General features: G+C 44.7%; 1 protein-coding gene across 1 annotated transcript in view; it reads right to left on the reverse strand.

Moving 5' to 3' along the window:
* The window catches only part of MTHFD1L (methylenetetrahydrofolate dehydrogenase (NADP+ dependent) 1 like), a 466,799-nt gene that overhangs the window by 406,198 nt on the left and 40,746 nt on the right, over positions 1-19,855 (reverse strand). The window contains exon 7 of the mRNA XM_068279548.1: positions 3,426-3,599. Coding sequence (XP_068135649.1) covers positions 3,426-3,599 — 174 coding nt within the window. The remainder of the gene's footprint in view (positions 1-3,425; positions 3,600-19,855) is intronic.

A 19,855-nucleotide genomic window follows, 5' to 3' on the forward strand; every position in this document is an offset into this window, starting at 1 on the left:
GTCCACTATAATACAAAACTATCATGGTGCCATGCAGAAGTACATTCTCTGCACAGGATACCTGTCTTGCACTACATTCCTGGCTAAACTGTCATCACGACCAGTTATGAATGACGCGTCAGCTGTTGCCATAGCAACATCACATGATGCAAGAGGCCAGCAGGGGTACAAGTATGCTGTACAGGGAGCTTCTTTCTGCACGGCACCATCCACTGGCTCAGAACTGCAGGATCAACTATTTATTTATTGTATTTATAAAGCGCGAACATATTACACAGCGTTGACTACATAATTCTATATAAAAACAAAATGGGAAGAAAGTATGTTAAACTATTACTCTTGTACTTCACAATAGGTACAAGTGTTTTCTAATGCAAGTTACATCAAACTTAAAGATCAAGGATTCGGACTTGTTGCCCAGTATATGCACAGTGTCTTGTATTGCTTTGCTTTAGACATACTGTGAATAAACCTTAAATATATGGATTGCCTCATTGTGGTGACATTTTTATTTGGCATGAAAGCCTCTCTTTAACCACTTCACTACCCTGGTAATTTTCACAGTTCAGCTCAGCTGCGATTACTTTGGCAATAACTTAATAATTATCACAACTAAATGATCTATACAGTATATATATTAGGTTTTTTTTTCAGGTCAAAATTGGCTTTTTGTGGCTGATATGTGTTATTAGTAATTACCTTATTTTGTATGCATTTTAAAAGGAAAAGAAGGGAAAAAGTGAAAGAAATACACAATTCATCTACATTCATACATTATAGCCTTAATGTAAACAGTTCTATTGTACATTAAACATTAACACTTTTTGTGTCTATCCCTCCTGTTTATTTAAACAGTTCATTTGTTTTGATAATGTATTAGCTGTAACAATGAAGTAATGTATACAATCTGCTACTGTCTGCTCCTGGAATGTGTATTTTACACTTGTTTACTAATTAACTCTGCCATTGAATTCCCTGGGAGGAGGAGAGGGGTTTGCGGTCATCATTCTACAACTCTGTAGTGATGTTATCAGGTCAGAGAGAAATAAACAGTGTTAGCTGAGGTTTTGTATAAAGGAGAGTGCAGAGACTTATGTTTACGTCATAGGGACAGCAATTGGTTAAACAGCTGTTGACAAAACATTTCAGAAAAAAAAAAGTTTATTTTTTAACTTATCTCTCTTAGCTGGCTAAAGATGTAATGCTGTATTAACCTACTAAGTAAAGACCCACATTTTAATAAAAAGCAAAAAGAAAATCTACAAAGCAATGGACTTGCACATTAGTCTGGATCTAGAGAAAAAACAACAACTAGGTTTTAAAATATGCTGTACAAATATGGAGTTCTTGGGCAAGACTCCCTTAGGGCTCATTTCCACTATCGCGAATCTGCATGCGTCCAACGCATGCGGATTCGCACATGTAATGCAAGTGGATGGGCCTGTTTCCACTGTAGCGTTGTTGAGGTGCGTTTTTTTCAGCGGTGAAAAAACGCACTAAAGAGCCGCAGAATTCGCCTGCGAGTGGAATGCATGCGAATCACAGGCTATGTATTTAATAGGGAAATCGAATGCGTTTTTCTTACGCTTTTTTTACGCGATTACGCATAGGAACCAATGTAAATTAACACAGGCAGTGACATGGTTAAAAACGCATATAGCCTAACTGCATGCGTTATTACGTAAAATAACGCGTAAAAAAACGCACCTGCATGCGATTTCATCAGTGGTGGAATCCAGGCGATTCCGCACCGCAATAGTGGAAACAAGCCCTAACACTGCTACTACCTACTGAGTGTGCTTTAGTGGCTGCCTCGCTAAGTCCAACAAGAGAAAACCGCTGTAGAAATATAGGCAGTGTTCTCCCCAGGGCCATTTACCAGGGCGCGCCGCCCGGCTGATCTCCTCTGAGCGCCCGGCTGATCTCCTCTGAGCGCCGGGGTGAAATTGTCCCGTTCTGTGTCGCTCATTAGTGAGCAGCAGCGGCTGTATCATTGCAGCCAGCCGCTGTCACTCAGGGACGCTGCCTCCGCCCTCCTTCTCAGCTCCTGGCAGTTGTATGGAGGGGCAGGGAATGCAGGTGACGTCACACGCAGCTTAGCTGAGCAGGAGATCGGAGAGGAAGCGCGGCTCAGTTCTCTATGGAATGTTTAGCCAGATGCTCTCAGCTCCTCTCCTCCTCTCGCTGTATTCATCCTCCTGCCAGCCGCTGTGTGTTGAGTTTCACTATCTAACGCAGACCCTCCCGCCAGCTAGAACTTCAAGATGCTTAACCCTTTCACCCCCTGATTATCCTGTCCTGTGACTGTGTCGCCTGGTCTCTGATTCTTGCCAGACTAGACTGGTCTGAGGGGGGAGAGTGAGACGCTGTACTGACAGCCATGGACAAAGGCAGGCAGACACAAAGTGATTAGTGAGGCACCCTGGCCCCTTGACAGCCACATAGCCAGCAATATCCCTTGTAACTGAGTGTTGTTACAACCAGCAGCCAGGTTTGAAAATGAAACTACTAAGATTTTTTTTCCCATGTTTCCTATATACATGGGTGGTGTAAGAGGGGATATCTGGTGCCATAGCATGATATGGATAAGCTGCCTGCTTATCAATATCATGCTATGGCCCAGAAATCCTCTTTTCCACATTGGGATCACCCATGTATATAGGGAAAGCTGCTAATTTCATTGTCAAATCAGCAGAAGGGTAGTTAGAACTTTAAAGACACTTTACCTGTTAAAAGAAAATGGCCAGCTACTTACCTGGGGCTTCTTCCAGCCTCTTAAATTGTTCTAATGCCTTGCAGTCATTCGCGCTGCTGCTTTGTACCTCTGTGATTCCCCTTTGAATGCTGCATGCATGGCCACAACGTGTCATTCGCCTCCTCCATCATCGCGTTCCCGTGACCGGCAGCGTTCTGCACTTCGGGGTAACGAAAAATTGCTACTGTGCATAGGCAAAGTGCTCCTGGCCACGGCAGCATGATCGCGTTGGTGCGAGGCTAAGGAAGAGAGCAGCGTGGAATGGCGATGAGGGCAGCAGGAGGACTTTAAGGGGCTAGAAGAAGCCCCAGGTAAATAACTAGCCTAATTTTACTTCAATTAAGTATCCCTTTAAGAGATTCCAGTACGGAACCTAGCCTGTCAATTTTATGGGGGGGGGGGGGGCGCGCGTTGGCGATAACCCACCTAGTGGCCATGACCATCCCCACCCGGCTGATTTTTCATGCCACCCGGCTGGAAAAAAATTCTGGGGAGAACACTGTATAGGAATTATTATAATAAAGAAACAGTCTATGGCTACATGTTAACAGTCAAACAATCTACCTTTTCTAAGATTTGTGGAAGAATTCAAGCCAGCTGAGCATTTCAGTAACATGACATAGAACATAAAGCCTTTAACATTTCAAATGGCTCATTTGAGTATTCTTACCCAGCAACTAAGACATATTTTCCATCTGGCTGCTCTTTTAACCTCTCCAGAAGAGACAGACGTACTTTGGCTTTGGTACGGCCATACATTTCAAGTTCATCTGCTAGCAATCCTATCTCCTTGGCAAGAACATTGATAGCTTTTGGAGTCTGTCCTCTGGAAATCTCAATATCACTGAAAAATGAAGAAGAGCAAAACCATAGTTTTAAGCGACCCACATAGAACAAATCTCATGTGGCACATTTCTTTAGCTTTATCACCAGGTACTTGTACAGCATCAATACACCCTAAACACTGACTAAAAAGTACACATTATAAAAAAAATACATGAACAATTGTAACATAACAGCAAAGAGAACAGAACTTGCACATATATAAATGCAGTAAACACATACTAAAAAAAGTGAGAGCTGTGACCAGGAAGACAGAGAGAACATCACAGTGGACACACACTATTTTCTTAAAGGTTTGTGCATCATTAACAGCCTAGAAAGCTTTGCATTTAATTTAGGATAAAAGACATTTATGCAGCAATACTTATCAGACAGGAGGTGGTACAGTCGGTGCGGAGGCAGGTCGACGATCGTTTCACCCCACTATGAGGGCTTTCTCGAGACCATCTAACCCCCTAAGCCAGTCACCGCTCTTATGTACCGAAGGCCACAGCAGATCATTACCAATGGCAGCAACTCACCTCCTCAGCACACCTGTGCTGTGTATTCCACAATACTTGCGTAACTTCCGCCGTGTCCATCTACTTCCAGATATCAGAGTAACTTCCTCTGTATGGAGCGCATTGTGCGCATGACTTGCGTGAGTACACATGCAGGGCTAAACTTCCGCCCTCTCCCGGACGCGTCATCAAATCCGCGCCGCATTTTTACTATTGCGGCCGCCCTTACTACGCTACGTATCTTGCGTCACAGCCTAGGCATCAGCTGGATGCAAAGACGCATGGAGGCTTCAAAACTGAATTGCTGCCATCTTGTGGTGGAAATGCTACTACACCAAAACTACATTAATTCCTGGTATTGATACACCATATCGCCATCTACTGGCTAAATCCAAATCACCCATATGAAAAAAGTCTAACACTGCTTCCCATTGGGTTTTAAATTGTGATCTGAGGGGGAGTACCAGCCTTCAATCTCACAAAAACGGAACGTACCTATAGACATACAAAACATTATGAGTACAGTTAAAAACAAAATAAACAGTCATCAATAGTAGTCACCAATATAAGTTTTCAGTAATACAGGTAGATAAGACTTCAATGAGGACGGCCCTGAAAGAAAAATCTGGCCATATTCACTCTTTATCATCAGTTAAACTTTTTTTTTAACTAACACATATATGAATACCTTCTTAACCTCCTGAGCGATAATCCCGAGCTGAGCTCGGGGTATATCGCGCAGGAGGATTTCTCAGGCCCTGGTGGGCCGATTTGCATAATTTTTTTTTTGTTACACGCAGCTAGCACTTTGCTAGCTGCGTGTAACTTCCGATCGCCGCCGCTCGCCGCCGATCCGCCGCCGCTCGACGTGCCGTGCAGTCCCCCCCCCTCCCCGACCCCTTGCGCAGCCTGGCCAATCAGTGCCAGGCAGCGCTGAGGGGTGGATCTGGACTCCCTCCGACGTCACGACGTCCATGACGTCGGTGACGTCATCCCGCCCCGTCGCCATGGCGACCGGGGAAGCCCAGCAGGAAATCCCGTTCTGAACGGGATTTCCTGCTTACTCTGATCGCCGAAGGCGATCGGAGTGGGTGGGGGGATGCCGCTGCGCTGCGGCTATCATGTAGCGAGCCCTGGGCTCGCTACATGATTTAAAAAAAAAAAATTTAAAAAAATAGTGCTGCGCCACCTCCTGGGCGATATAATTGTATCGCCCAGAGGGTTAACCTCCTTGCCGGTTATCCCGAACTCAGTTCGGGGTAACCTGCGCAGGAGGATTTCTCAGGCCCCGCTGGGCCGATTTGCATAATTTTTTTTCCTACACGCAGCTAGCACTTTGCTAGCTGCGTGTAGTACGCGATCGCCGCCGCCGATTCGCCGCGCCCCCGCCCCAGACCCCTGCGCAGCCTGGCCAATCAGTGCCAGGCAGCGCTAAGGGGCGGATCGGGATTCCCTCTGACGTCACGACGTCCATGACGTCGGTGACGGCATCCCGCCCGGTCGCCATGGCGACCGGGGAAGACCTGCAGGAAATCCCGTTCTCAACGGAGATTTCCTGCATACTCTGATCGCCGAAGGCGATCGGAGTGGGTGGGGGGATGCCGCCGCTCAGCGGCTATCATGTAGCGAGCCCTGGGCTCGCTACAGGATTAAAAAAAATAAATAAATAAATAGAAAGTGTGGCGCTGCCTCCTTGCCGGATTTTTTAGACCGGCAAGGAGGTTAATGAACATTCAATTTCTTAATCATAAATATCGGACCTCCGATCTGGGGATCAGGTAGTTGGAAGAATAACCAAACCACAGTCCCAGTGTTCACATCACAGGTCCAATTCATTATACCATTATAAATGACACTCACAGTGGCTCATGGGGTGACACATGGACACCACATAGCACCATATGATCACCGTGTCCCAAACAATGACCTACAGGAACATCCCCATATCAATCCGATCATTAAAACCTGATGGCCCTTCTGTCCCTAATTTGATAATCCACCTACTCTCCAATGTGAGCACTTTTCCTTGAGAACGGAGTCAGACTTCAATAAACCCCAATTCCTTTTGATAGCTCCTGCGATATGTTCTCCTATAGGGGAGTGAGAAAAGTGCATAAAGAAACAGTCTTTCCTGGTTCTCACTTTTTTCTTCAAGAGGTTTCTACTATCTAACCCTTCAGCCCTTGCCATAGCTGAACTTAGTATTTCCTCCTTGTACCCACGGGCCTTGAATCTCTTTTTCACCTCCAGCATTTGTTGTCTGCCCACTTCTGTGTTAGTGTAATTGCGTTTCATACGCACCATTTGGCGATATGGTAAACTTTTTAGCTGAATTGGATGGAAACTGTCACCGTGTAGAACCATATTGGACGCCGTGGCCTTTCTATACGTGCTTGTTGTGACTTCATTTTCCACTACACTCAATTTTAGTTCCAGGAAGTCGAGCTCCAAACCTCCCCTAGTAGAAGTCAGGTGTAAATTAATGTCATTTATATTCAAGGTTTTTATCCAGTCCTGAAATTCTGTCTCACTCCCCGCCCAGACAATTAGGATATCATCTATGTATCTGGCCCAGAGGCGGACCCGAGCGGCACCCCAACCCCTTCCGTTTGTGTTGTCTGGCCTGGAGGCGGTCCTGACCGGTAACTCCTTCCTCTTCGACGGGCAATGGTACCATCAGGAGGTTGGCACTGCAATGTGGACCCCTGTGGCCCCCACGTTTGCCAACCTCTTTATGGGACACTGGGAGCTCGAGCAGTTTTTTTCCGGAAGGGGTTGGGGTGCCGCTCGGGTCTGCCTCTGGGCCAGATACATAGATGATATCCTAATTGTCTGGGCGGGGAGTGAGACAGAATTTCAGGAATGGATAAAAACCTTGAATATAAATGACATTAATTTACACCTGACTTCTACTTGGGGAGGTTTGGAGCTCGACTTCCTGGATCTAAAATTGAGAGTAGTGGAAAATGAAGTCACAACAAGCACGTATAGAAAGGCCACGGCGTCCAATATGGTTCTACACCGTGACAGTTTCCATCCAATTCGGCTAAAAGAAAGTTTACCATATAGCCAAATGGTGCGTATGAAATGCAACAACACTAACACAGAAGTGGGCAGACAACAAATGCTGGAGGTGAAAAAGAGATTCAAGGCCCGTGGGTACAAGGAGGAAATACTAAGTTCAGCTATGGCAAGGGCTGAAGGGTTAGATAGGAAAAACCTCTTGAAGAAAAAAGTGAGAACCAGGAAAGACTGTTTCTTTATGCACTTTTCTCACTCCCCTATAGGAGAACATATCGCAGGAGCTATCAAAAGGAATTGGGGTTTATTGAAGTCTGACCCCGTTCTCAAGGAAAAGTGCTCACAACCCCCGTGCATCTCATTTAAGAGATGCAAGAGTCTGAAAGATTATCTGGTTAGAAGCGAATATAGAACTGAACAGACCAGGACTTGGCTCAATAGAACAAGAGTTTTGGGGAACTTTATGTGTAATAGATGCATGTATTGCAGATATTTGAAACATGGAAAGTGGTTTACATTTTTGAATACCACTTATAAAATCCAACACTTTTTCAACTGTCGCACAGAAATGGTAGTTTATGCAGTTGTTTGTACTTGTAATCTGATGTACATAGGAAAAACCACTAGACCCATGGGGGAAAGATTCTCTGAGCACTTTAGGTCCATTGAGAATGGCAAGGGAGCACAGAGGTTAATTGAGCACATTAGGGATCAACATGGGGCGAATCCTGAATGCTTTAGCCTCTTTGGGATTGACAAATTTGTACAGAACAGAAGAGGTGGGGTGAATGGGGATGAGAGGCTCCTACAGTTGGAGAGTAGGTGGATTATCAAATTAGGGACAGAAGGTCCATCAGGTTTTAATGATCGGATTGATATGGGGATATTCCTGTATGTCATTGTTTGGGACACGGTGATCATATGGTGCTATGTGGTGTCCATGTGTCACCCCATGAGCCACCGTGAGTGTCATTTATAATGGTATAATGAATTGGACCTGTGATGTGAACACTGGGACTGTGGTTTGGTTATTCTTCCAACTACCTGATCCCCAGATCGGAGGTCCAATATAATATTGATATGGGGATATTCCTGTATGTCATTGTTTGGGACACGGTGATCATATGGTGCTATGTGGTGTCCATGTGTCACCCCATGAGCCACTGTGAGTGTCATTTATAATGGTATATTGAATTGGACCTTTGATGTGAACACTGGGACTGTGGTTTGGTTATTTTTCCAACTACCTGATCCCCAGATCGGAGGTCCAATATTTATGATTTAGAAATTGAATGTTCATTAAGAAGGTATTCATATATGTGTTTGTTAAAAACGTTTTTAGACTGATGATAAAGAGTGAATATGGCCAGATTTTTCTTTCAGGGCCGTCCTCATTGAAGTCTTATCTACCTGTATTACTCAAAACTTATATTGGTGACTACTATTGATGACTGTTTATTTTGTTTTTAACTGTACTCATAATGTTTTGTATGTCTATAGGTACGTTCCGTTTTTGTGAGATTGAAGGCTGGTACTCCCCCTCAGATCACAATTTAAAACCCAATGGGAAGCAGTGTTAGACTTTTTTCATATGGGTGATTTGGATTTAGCCAGTAGATGGCGATATGGTGTATCAATACCAGGAATTAATGTAGTTTTGGTGTAGTTAGGATTTCCACCACAAGATGGCAGCAATTCAGTTTTGAAGCCTCCATGCGTCTTTGCGTCCAGCTGATGCGTAGGCTGTGACGCAAGATACGTAGCGTAGTAAGGGCGGCCGCAATAGTAAACAAGCGGCGCGGATTTGATGACGCGTCCGGGAGAGGGCGGAAGTTTAGCCCTGCATGCGTACTCACGCAAGTCATGCGCACAATGCGCTTCATACAGAGGAAGTTACTCTGATATCTGGAAGTAGATGGACACGGCGGAAGTTACGCAAGTATTGTGGAATACACAGCACAGGTGTGCTGAGGAGGTGAGTTGCTGCCATTGGTTAATGATCTGCTGAGGGGGTGTGGCCTTCGGTACATAAGAGCGGTGACTGGCTTAGGGGGATAGATGGTCTCGAGAAAGCCCTCATAGTGGGGCGAAACGATCGTTGACCTGCCTCCGCACCGACTGTACCACCTCCTGTCTGATAAGTATTGCTGCATAAATGTCTTTTATCCTTGATGTTTTACTGGAAGGAATACATTAAAGCTTGAATTTTATTGAAGTGATATATGGCGAGTGGCTCCTGGATACTTCTCTTTCTCTCCTTGTTGTTATGGAAATAAGCTAACTTTCATCCGGATGTTGCACCGCTGTTATACTGTTGATGGTGAAGTTCTTAGGCATTGGTGTGCACTCGCTCTGTTGCTCTTTGTTGATACATTTAATTTAGGAAAGCACAGGTGACACAGCGCAAGCTTGGATTCTTTTCTGAAATGTATCTCCTATTAGGTAGCAATAGCACCGAAATTCACATTTGGGTGAATGGGGATCACATTCACATTTTACACACAGAGGCAGACCACTATTGTCCACTGCTGTGTCCTGGCCAGTATTATTAAAAGCAATGGCAAGTACCTTTACAGAGCTGGAAAGCTGCAGGTGGTAACTGGTAGAGCAGAGGACACAGTTGGGTTGTCCCACTGCTCCTTCCTCACAGATATGCACATATTAGAAAAAAAACATAGCCCAGCATTGAGAACCCACTATGGGGTTGGGGGAAAGAGTGGATTTTTAAAGGACTCACAAAGTGACATTAAAAATACATTTTTACTTACCTGGGGCCTCTTCCAGCCCCTAGATGACTTCTGAGTCCCTCACCGCAGCTCCAGTGGTCCCCGCTGTCTCACTGGCCACTCGTGAAGTTCGCTGACCCGATAGTCATGCCGGATGACGTGGCTGTGTGTGCCTACACACGCGCAGAATCGCTGACCCACTGGTGGGTGGCCGAGCTTCATGGGCGGCCAGCAGGACAGCAGGGTATAACTGGAGCTGAGGCGGGGGACACAGAAAACATCTGGAAGAAGCCCCAGGTAAGTAGAATTGCTTTTTTTTTTTTTTTTAAACAATCAAATTTTATTGAGGTGTTTGAAGAAACATACAGACCATCAAATTGGCGACAGTATACATAAGGAGATACATACAATGATAGTCTTATATAAAGACAGCCTGAGAGAGCAAGCGTATCCTCATTTTTAGGTAGGGATGGGGAGGGAGGAACAGGTAGGATGGGGGGGGGGGAAGGTAAAGGGGAGTGGGAAAGAGGAGGGGGGGAGGGGGTGGGAGAGGGGGGGAGAAGGGGAAAGGAACCAACGGTATCACTTACAAAGTAAGATTAATTTTCACATTATAACAGAGATGATATTAGTGTATCAACCAGTTACCCAACCCATATTGGCGTAGTGTAAGTATGGGAGGGCGACTACTGCTCAAAAGTAATCACTACTAGTCTCAAAGCTATATGGGGAATGAGTAACTATAGAACCATTACTTACTGATGATATCAATGATTTAAAGAAAACACACACACACCGGCCACACGTATTGCCATGAAAAGTCTTATACTCATTATTGCCTAAAAGGAGTTGTTGGGAGAGATGTTGGGAGAGAGGGAGAGAACCACAGTTAAGGCAGCAGAGTCCCTGAACTCTGTCCATACCGCCCATCTGGAGGTAAAATTATGGGGGTTGGACTGGGCTGAGTGAGTTCGTCCATTCTCATGATATGATTAACATAAGAGATAAGTTCGGGCATCTCAGGGGGGTCCCTTTGGAGCCATTTCTTGCAAATAACCCTCTGGCTGCTATCAAGATAAATCTGAACATTGATTTCTTAGCTCTGGATATAGACCCCGGTAGAATGGAGAGGAAAACGACCTCAGGGGAGGAGGACATTGGGCTCAGGTATAAAATATGATGAAGATCAAAGACCTTGTCCCAGAACTCCCTTAGTTTTTCACACGCCCACCGGATATGAAAGAAGTCCCCTCTTTCAGAGTCACATCTCCAACAATTCCCAGAGGCATTGGGTTGAAACTTGGATAGTCTAAGTGGGTCTCTGTACCCTTAGTGATAAGTTTATAATTTCTTTCCTGGAGGAGGACTGAGGGGGAGGTCTTATGGGCTAAAGTGAAGGCTTTGTCCCACTCCTCTGTGTCGATCTCCCTACCAAAGGTCCCTATGCCAAGTCTCCATCAGCTTTTGGAGGCATTTTTCTCCAGATTCTGCGTTCAGGATGCTATAGATTTGTGAGAGCTGGTGTTCAGGACTGGAAGTTAAAGAGCATAGATTCTCAAAGGCTGTGAGGGGCATATGTATGTAGCCTTTAGGCTTGAGGGAGCTGTAGAAGATATTAAATTGGTGGCGCAGGAACCAGCCAGGTGGGGGGCTGTGATCAGTGATATTCCAGTTAGAGGGGGACTGGAGGCTATCGGATGTGATGTAGTGCCTGATCTAGGGCCAATGTTGCCTATGTCTGCCCAGGAAGGAACCCCTGCCCACCCCAGGGCCAAAATCAGCATGATCTAAGATGGATGTAAGCGGGCTAGGGATCGTGGAGATATTATAGTTCTTCCTAATACTATCCCAGCGCTCTAGTATTGTTCTGGACCAGAACTGGAGAAGGGAATGGTGGGGTCTTCTGGGTTTGGGGGTCCAAAGTAGAGCCCTGACATCAGATGGGTCCGAAGCTGCTTCAATGGAGACCCACTGTTTTTGTAGCCTACCGTGGAAGCAATCTATTATCAGCGAGAGAAGGGAGGCGTCATAATATTTTGGAAATTGGGGAGACCCAGCCCTCCGTCCTCTTTCGGTCTGAATAGCAGATTGATATTGGTTAGAGGCTTCTTTCCTTGCCATAAGAAGGAGCTAAGTTTGGACCTTAGTTGGGACAGGAATGCCCTCAGAATGCTAATGGGAATGGCTTGCAAAACATACAGGATCCGGGGCAGAATATCCATTTTAATGACATTAACCCGACCTAGTTATCAGTAAGTGGGGGGAAGTTAAGGCTAAATAGATTTGCTAATTGGTGTGGTATGATAATCCCCAAATATTTTATAGAATCTTTGACCCACCTAAAAGGAAAGGAGGACTGTAGATTTTGAATAGCAGGCTGGGGTAGGGAGATGTTGAGGATCTCTGTTTTTGATAAGTTAATTTTGAAATTACTAAGGTCCCCAAATTCCCTGGCTTCCCTGAGAAAATTGGGTAAGGAAACCAAGGGATTCGTAATGTATAGTAATAGGTCATCAGCAAATAGTGAAAGTTTAGCAGAGGAGTCCTTATAGTCCATGCCTCTGATATCTGGGTTGTCCCTGAGGGCCCTGGCAAAATGTTCCATACAGAGGATGTAGAGGAGCGGGGACAGTGGGCAGCCCTGCCTAGTACCGTTATTGATGTCGAAGGCGTCCGACAGGATCCCGTTGACCCGTACCCGAGCAGAGGGATTATGATATAGACTCATAATTTTGTTGAGGAGGTTAGGGCCCAGCCCAATCTGAGCCAGGGTCTCCTTAAGGAAGCACCAATGGATCCTGTCGAACGCCTTCTCAGCATCAACCGCCAGGACACACATTGGAACCTGGGCATCCTGAGCTCTATGTATGAGGGAGATAGTCTTGAGAATGTTATCTCTTGCCTCCCGCTTGGGGGTGAATCCTGCCTGATCGGGATGTATAAGTGTAGTGAGGTGCTCTTTAAGTCTTTCAGCAATTATTTTGGAGAATATCTTAATATCTATATTAATTAAGGAAATGGGGCGGTAAGTAGTGCATGCATTAGGGTCCTTTCTGCTCTTGGGTATAACAACTATGTGAGCTTGTAGGGCCTGTCTAGGGAAGGGTTAGGAGGGTGATATGATGTTAAAGGCAGAGGTCATCATGGGAGCTATGTCATTGGCAAACAGCTTGTAAAAAGCACCTGAGTATCCGTCTGGGCCTGGGCTCTTACCAGGTTTTAGGGTGGCAATGCCAGAGAGAACCTCCGATTCAGAGATTTCCTTCTCCAGTTCTTTGATTACATCTGGGTCCAGAGCGGGGAGACCCGTATTGTCTATATAGGAGCGTATTTTGGTGGTGAGGGACTCTTGATCAAGATCCTTGAACTTACCCGGGAGATTATAACGGTCTTTGTATAATGAGCGAAATTCGCTTGCTATATCGGAGGATTTATGGGCTAGTCTGCTTTTGGATGTGGATATTGAGGGTATGAATGAAGACATAGGGCGTGGGTGTAAATATTTGGCTAGGAGGGTGCCACATTTATTTGATTTTTCATATAGGACCCCTTGAAACCTTTCTCTTTTGAGCTAGGGATTTCTCGTCTAGCAGGGAGAGCAGTTTCTGCCTAGAGGTTGATAGTTGCGCGTTTATAAGCTTTAACCTGCCCCTTTGAGTTTATCTTCGAGGGAGGTTATTTCATTAACTAAGAGAGCTATTTTATGTCCTTTCTCTTTTTTTAAACGGGATTCGTGTGAAATCAGATGGCCCCTGATGGTACACTTCAAGGCTTCCCATTTAAGTGCAGGGGAGGTTTCATCTGAGACATGATTGGCTACGAAGTCTGCAATGACCTTTTTAATGTCCTGAAAGCACGTTGAGTCTTTAAGAAGTTTATTATTTAGCGTCCATTGGAATGTGCTCCTAATCTCATCCAGTATCCCCAATGTGCAGTATGCTGGGGCATGGTCGGACCAAATCTTAATGCCAATGCTTGTGGAGGTAACAGATTCTAGCAGGCTATGGGATGTGAGAATAACGTCTATTCTGCTAGAAGTATTGTGTGGGGCAGAAAAGAAGGAAAAGTCCTTGTCTTTGGGATGGAACACCCTCCAAGCGTCTACAAGCCTGATATCATTTAGCTTCTGACTGATTTTGGCTCTAACACCTGTGGGGACACTGGGTCGACCTGAGGAGGAGTCCATATCTGGAGATAGGCAGAAATTTAGGTCTGCACCCAAAATAATCTGGCCCTTTGCAAAAGACTGGAGTTTGGATATGTAGGGCAGGAAATATTTCCCTTGGTTGTTGTTCGGGAGGTAGAGGGATACGAGAGTGTAGCATTTAGTTAAGATTTTTAAACTCACAAACAGGAATCTCCCCAGTGGGTCAGACATCGTTTCAACCTCGGAGAAAGTGAGAGACTTGTGGAGAGCGATTGAAACGCCTTTGGATTTAGAATCGGGAAACGTGCTATGGAACCAGGTAGTATAGAACCTGTCTTTAATCATTGGGTGGATATCAGTCTGAAAATGCGTCTCCTGCAACATCAAGATTTTGACTCTAGCTTTATGCATACTATGTAGAATTTGGGATCGTTTATTTGGATTGTTGAATCCCTTAACGTTGAAAGAGGCGCACTTACAATCCTCTCCCTCTCTCCGAGGCACAACCGAGGGCTGCATCGATCAGGAGGATGTAGGCCTGATAAAGTATCAGGCTACGCGTGGCCGGTAGAAGTACAGCAGTGTGTGTGTAGTAGATGAGTACAAGCATCAAAAGCATTAATATATGCAAGAACATCGTTGGTTGAAACAAAACTTTCACGTAGCACCTGAAAACAATAAGGGTGAACATGTAACTAATAACACGAACTGCAGTGAATGCAGAGCAAAAGGAATGCACATTTGAAAAGCTGAAAAGCCCAAGAGTGTAAGGGCTTAAGTGCAGTGGAGCGAGGAGGCCCATAACAGAACGCGTCGGGCCGCAGCCTTGCTCCCCGAGTCTTTTTCGGGTTGGATTTGTAGAAGCCAACTATAATAAGTCCAGCACCGTTAAGGCCAAACTGAAAGCTTGACCCTGGCCAGCCAGCCGGGGATCCGGCTAAGGAAGCTGTAAAGGCATATATGTCTTAACTGGGGAAAACAGGCCCTCCCCTGAGAACGCCATGTTGTCTGGAACAGATAGCATATGCTGTATCGGGTGAATCTGTCACAGAGTTTGAGGCCTTGCCCCGGGCCTGAGTAAGTTCATGGAAAATACACAGGGGCGGCCGAGTATGGCCAGTTCAGTCATGCTTGGGGGCTTAGTGAGGAGGCAGATACATCCATGGCTGGGGGGGGGGGGGGGGGGGGGGGGGCAACGTGATAAATGAATATGAAGAATAAAGGATTTATCTCACCCAATGTGGTTGTCCTGATTCTGGTCAGGATGTGCCCGTCGTCTGTTATTTCTGCCCGCGGTCTGCCAGCAGGGTCTTTGTGGGAGAGGGTTCTTGTTGTCTGGGGCGTCCAGTGGCCAGTCTTTAATATGGAGTTTAGGGAGGCCCAGCGTGTCGCAGAACGAATCCAAGTCCTCTGGGGAGGACAGGGATGCAGACTTGCCATCATGTTTTGCTTGTAGCTGGAAAGGGTAGCTCCATCTGTATAGGATATTTCTCTCTCTTAGTGCCTCCAGGACGGGTTGGACCGCCCTTTGCATTTGTAAGGTAAGGCGAGATAGGTCAGAGAGGATGGTGATCTTCGCACCGTCCAGTTCCACATGGCCTCTGTCACGGGCCGCCAGCATAATGGCGCCTTTCACATTATAATAGTGGATTCTACACACCACGTCCCGCGGTCTTTCCGGGTCGGTACTTACTGGGCCCTGGGTGCGGTGCGCCCGGTCGATTTTAATTGGAGTGTCGTTCGGATTGCCCAGGAACATATTAAATATGCCTATGAGAGTATGGACCAGGTCTGGGGTCTTGGTGGCTTCAGGGATGCCTCTTACCCTTAGATTGTTTCTCCTCTGGCGGTTTTTTGGGTCATGAATTTTCAGGTATATGTCCCTCAGCTGCGAGGTGTGTCTATCAATCGTTGCTTGCTGGGACTTCTGTGTGTTTGTGCCAGGGCTTCTAGTCCCTTCTCAGTCTCCTCTACTCTGTGGCCTACGTGCCTGATTTCAGATTTAACCTCCTCCAACTCCCTCCGGTAAGTCGCTTCTACGCGGCTGACATATCTTTCCACATCGTCTTTGGTGGGTAAGGACCTGATATACTCGTGGAGGTCCACTTCCAGATAGGAGTCAGCGCCCTCAGACCTGGTGGGGGATGGTGGGGGTCTGGGAGTACTTTCTGGCAGCGAGACGCTGCCCGGGGAGGTTGCGGCCTTGTCGTTCAGAGGAGGCTCCGGCGCCATCTTGGATATCACGTCCATATTTGCTGATCTAGTAAGCAGGCGGAGAAACTGCTGAATATTGCCCTTTTTAGCGGGGGTTGCAGCTGCTGATTTCTCCCTCTTCTTTCTGCCACCCATAGAGTCCAAAATGCAATGTGTGCTTATTGAGGCTACAGGGAGGTCGGCTAGCGGGAGCTCTCACCAGAGACGTCCGTCGCGCGCCATGAGCAAGCCACACCCCATATTCTTTTGTAGAATTGCTTTTTGATGTCACTCCATGAGTCCTTTAACTCCAAATCCCGTCAGGAAGATCTGTACTCAGTTAGGTTATCGTAAAGATTAAAAGTTACAGAGGCATCTAGGAAAAAAAAAAACTTTGAAATGAATAGAGCAATGTGCCACATTTAGCATGTATGGGTAAATATGAAGTGCTAATTTTCTGGCAACACTACAGGATAGTTACCTGACTCAAATGGTAATCGAACCAACTAGAGGGAATGCGTTACTGGATGTGATCATTTCAAATAGACCAGATAATGTATCACATGTGCAGGTTCAAGAACATTTGGGAAATAGTGAACACAACATGATAACGTCTGATCTGGTGAATGATAGGTCGCGGAACAGTGGGACAACTAATACTATGAATTTTATAAAAGCAAAGTTCAATCAACTCAGGCAGGCACTAAGTTTGATGGACTGGGATATTGTACTACAAGGGGAGAACACTGAAGGGAAATGGCAAACTTGTAAAATTATTCTCAATCATTGTAGTAAATATATCCTACATCCTCTATGGATGAATAGAAAGGTTAGAGATAAAATTAAGTGGAAAAAAATGTCTCTAAGGTCCTAAAACAGGAAGGGACCAAGGCTGCATTAAGCAATTATAAGGGGTGCAATAACAGTCATAAAAAAGAAATTGGGCTGGCAAAGATTGAAGCTGGAAATCAAATGCTAGGGATATCAAATCTAACCCAAAGAAGTTTTACAAGTACATCAACTCTAAAAAAAAAAAAAAAAAAAAAAAGATTGACTGTATTTGGACTCCTAAAGGATGAGGAGCTCAGTGGTGGATGACCAAGGTAAGGCAGAGTTAATAAATGCTTTCTTTGTTTCTGTCTTCACAAGGGAAACATTGATGTTGCAAATTACAGATACAGAAGGGTCTCAATCTCTCAATTGTAATATGAAATACTTAAAGGACAACCGAGGTGAAAATAAAACAATTGTATCTATCCTCCTGCGACTAAAAATGACTTTTTAATGTATTCTACAGTTTATTTTTATGTTTAAATCTACTTTTTCAGTTTATACTGTTTTATTGTTTTTGCTCAATGACACATTCATTGAAGTACACCAGAGCTAAAATCCATAAACTATTGACCCTCTTTATCTCTTTCCTGCTCTCAGAAGCCATTTTCTGCTAGAAAAGTGTTTTATAGCTGTAATTTCTTATCATTGAGACTCACACTGTAGTCTGACCCAGTCCTGACCTGCTAGGCACTGTACATACATGTCTATCTCATCCTGTCACCTTGGGTATCCTTTAACACAGGAACAAATGAAGGCAAGACTAAAGTTAAAAATGGATAAGGCACCTGGCCCGGATGGCATACATCCTCGGGTCCTAAGGGAATTAAGTTCAGTTATCAACAAACCCCTTTATCTCGTATTTTGTGACTCTCTTAACTAGCAGAGTTCCAGTAAATAGGCATACAGCCCACATTTTCCCATTATTTAAGAAGGGCAAAAAAATCAGATCCAGGAAATTATAGACCTGTAAGGTTAACGTCAGTTGTGTGCAAACTATTTGAGTGTTAACTAAGACATACTACATAAGACTTCATAGTAGAAAATTATCTTATTTCTCAGCATCAGCATTGGTTTACTAAAGACAGGTCCTGTTTGACTAACACGCTCAGCTTTTATGAGGTAGTGAACGCTAATGTGGATATTGGGAATGCTGTAGATGTGATATTCTTGGACTTTGCAAAGGCCTTCGACAATGTTCCCCACCAAAGTCTGATGCAAAAGTTGAGGATGCAAGGACTGGGGAAGAGTCCGTGTGCATGGACAGGGAACTGGCTAATGGACAGAAAACAAAGAGTTGTGGCCAATGGATCACACTCAAAATGGGTGACTGTTAGCAGTGGGGTCCCACAGGGGTCTGTACTGGGTTCAGTGCTCTTCAATTTATTTATTAATGACCTAGTAGATGCAGTGGAAAGCAATGTTGCTATTCTTGCAGATGATACAAAATTGTGCAGAACCATCAATTCTCAGGAAGATAGAGACAAATTGCAACAGGATCTGGATAGGAAGGCTACATGGGCACATAAATGGCAGATGAAATTCAATGTTGAAAAATGTAAAGTCATGCATTTTGGTCGTACCAATGGTCTAGCACCATTCAAAATAAATGGGATACAGAAGGGGACATCAAACTTGGAGAAGGACTTAGGAGTACTCATCGACAATAAGTTAAATAATCGTATTCAATGCCAAGGGACTGCAGCTAAAGCGAATACAATTTTGGGATGCATTCAAAGGGAAATAAAAACTCGAGATGCTAGCATAATATTGCCCTGGATTAACTCTCTGGTAAAACCACATCTGTAATATGGAATTCACTTCTGGGCACCACATTACAGGAATGATATTGCAGTATTAGAGCAGGTGCAGAGACTAGCAACAAAATTGATACGAGGGATGGAAGGTCTCACTTACCAAGAAAGGTTAGATAAACTGGGTTTATTTAGTCTAGAGAAAAGACGCCTTAGAGGGGATCTAATTAACATGTATAAATACATCAGAGGGCAATATAAAAGCTTGGGGGATGAGCTTTTTGTCCCTAGGCCTTCTCAAAGGACTAAAGGACATGATCTGCGCATGGAGGAAAAACGTTTTAGCCATTTATTTAGGAAAGGGTTCTTTACAGTGAGGGTGAATAAGATGTGGAATGCATTGCCACAGGAATTGTAGTAGTAGTTATGGCAAATTCTATGCCTGCATTGAAAGGAGGCTTAGATGCTTTCCTTGCATTGAAAGACATCCATGGCTATAATTACTAGGTAATGCCCAGTAGTGTTGATCCATGGATTTTACCTGATTGCCATCTGGAGTCGGGAAAGAATTTCTTCCCTTTTGGGGCTAATTGGACCATGCATTGTAAGGGTTTTTCACCTTCCTCTGGATCAACAGGGATATGTGAGGGAGCAGACTGGTGTTGTACTTTGTTCTCTGGTTGAACTCGATGGACGTATGTCTTTTTTCAACCCAAATAACTATGTAACTATTTTTTCACCACAGTTGCCCTTTAAAGTTGACCTATAACTGCTGTGCCAGCGAGCTGTGAGATTCAGTTCCAGCATTCCATGCAAATTTTTATCTGAAATCAAGCTAATCAAGCCATATATTAGGTGACAGCTGGTTAATTACCCACACTGATTGTATTTCAAGTCAATGGAACCTTGCATGCAGTTTGCATGGATATCCAGAACTGAAATCCATCTGTATGGGAGAAAATAGTTATACTAAAAATGCATGTATCTGGCACAAACTGTTTCTTTATTCTAGGATCCTTTAGCATCTTATTATCGCTGCTATTGAATCACATGTCAGTCTCTGCAAATCTTAGTTTCTGCTGATT

Source organism: Hyperolius riggenbachi, chromosome 4, assembly GCF_040937935.1.
Source record: "Hyperolius riggenbachi isolate aHypRig1 chromosome 4, aHypRig1.pri, whole genome shotgun sequence".
Taxonomy (NCBI): domain Eukaryota; kingdom Metazoa; phylum Chordata; class Amphibia; order Anura; family Hyperoliidae; genus Hyperolius; species Hyperolius riggenbachi.